This window comes from Mus caroli, chromosome X (assembly GCF_900094665.2).
Source record: "Mus caroli chromosome X, CAROLI_EIJ_v1.1, whole genome shotgun sequence".
NCBI classification, from domain to species: Eukaryota; Metazoa; Chordata; class Mammalia; order Rodentia; family Muridae; genus Mus; species Mus caroli.
In genome coordinates, this window is record NC_034589.1 from 150,901,741 (window position 1) to 150,903,061 (window position 1,321).

General features: G+C 39.2%; 1 protein-coding gene across 10 annotated transcripts in view; it reads right to left on the bottom strand.

The window, feature by feature from the left end:
- The window catches only part of Reps2 (RALBP1 associated Eps domain containing 2), a 229,181-nt gene that overhangs the window by 153,411 nt on the left and 74,449 nt on the right, over positions 1–1,321 (bottom strand). For 7 of the 10 annotated variants that reach the window (XM_029473672.1, XM_021152943.2, XM_029473675.1 and 4 more), the window contains exon 2: positions 462–585. In XM_029473672.1, coding sequence (XP_029329532.1) covers positions 462–585 — 124 coding nt within the window. The other 3 variants (XM_029473679.1, XM_029473677.1, XM_029473676.1) reach the window with 2 other exon arrangements.

Below are 1,321 nucleotides of genomic sequence, written 5' to 3' on the forward strand. Positions count from 1 at the left end.
AAAAAAAAATTAAAAAAAATAAGAGGAAAAGATAGGAGTGGAGGAGAGAAAAGGACAGTCAGGGCCATGTCACTCTTTCATTAGTCCATCCTAATCCGTAACAGAGTCTTAAGTGATATTAACTGGCACCTGAAGTGGAAATTAAATGGAATGGTATTATTTTGCCACAGTCTGGAGAATTCCTGCCCCACTATAACCTTGCTAAAGAATAAGATCTACCTTAACTGCCAGCTGAAAGGATCTAATCCTAGGTCACTATGAATTTTTTTCCCCATCTGAAAAAGAAAACAGCAACTAAAGCTACCTGGTGAGTTTCCTTATATTATTTAACATTGAAGGTAAGAGGAAGCTAGGAGAAATTCCACAAAAGCTGAGAGAACACACCTTAGACATACCAAAAAGATTCACACAGATAAGGAACCTGTTGTAGACAATAAAACATATAAATGTAAGCTACTCACCACATTTAATACTCTCTGTTCTCACAGGGAGGCCAGCCTGTGCTGCAGCAATCAATTTCAGGGCAACATAAAACTGTGTTGGGCCAAAATAACCAACCCGCTTTGCACCACACAGTTCTGTGATCTGAAACAGACAAAAAGAAAAATGATACTGAAACCCCCATTTCATAACAGGAAAAACGAGGCAAAGCTACAAGATGAAACCTTGACATTTCCACAGTATAATTAACCAAAAAGTACCCCCAGGAGCCTACATGTATGCAGTGGTCGAGTGGTTTTTCCCTCTAGTTTACAGAGAGGGATTTTATTCAAATTGTTAATGTCTGCCTACTCACTATGTTTCAGAACTGATTATTCCTCCTCTTTTGAAGACAAAAATAAAGATGACAAACGCTGGCTGTTCCTCCTCTTAGAAAAGAGAGTGGATGACTTTTCAAGGTTCAAGTGTACAAAGTCTAAAAGATCATTGGAGTGGAGCAAGAACAGATTAGTCATTACCACTGCTTATGTGTTATCCTCGTTTGCCGAAATTGAATGGAAACAAGTCAGAGCTAGGAATAAAACTCAGTGGTAGCACACTTACCTACCATGCACAAAGCCCTACATTTAACCCCAGTACTCCGAAAATAAAGTTAACAAGTCAAGTCACTTCTTAGTAAATTATACCTCAGGTGCCCATTGCAGAGAAACAAAAAAAGCACTATGCACATAAATACGTAATAGTACAGTAACTGATGGTCCCGTTCTGCCCCCTATAACGAGAGTGTACTGGCTAGTTTTGTGTCAACTTGACACAGCTGGAGTTATCACAGAGAAAGGAGCTTCAGTTGAGGAAATGCCTCCATGAGATCCAACTGTAA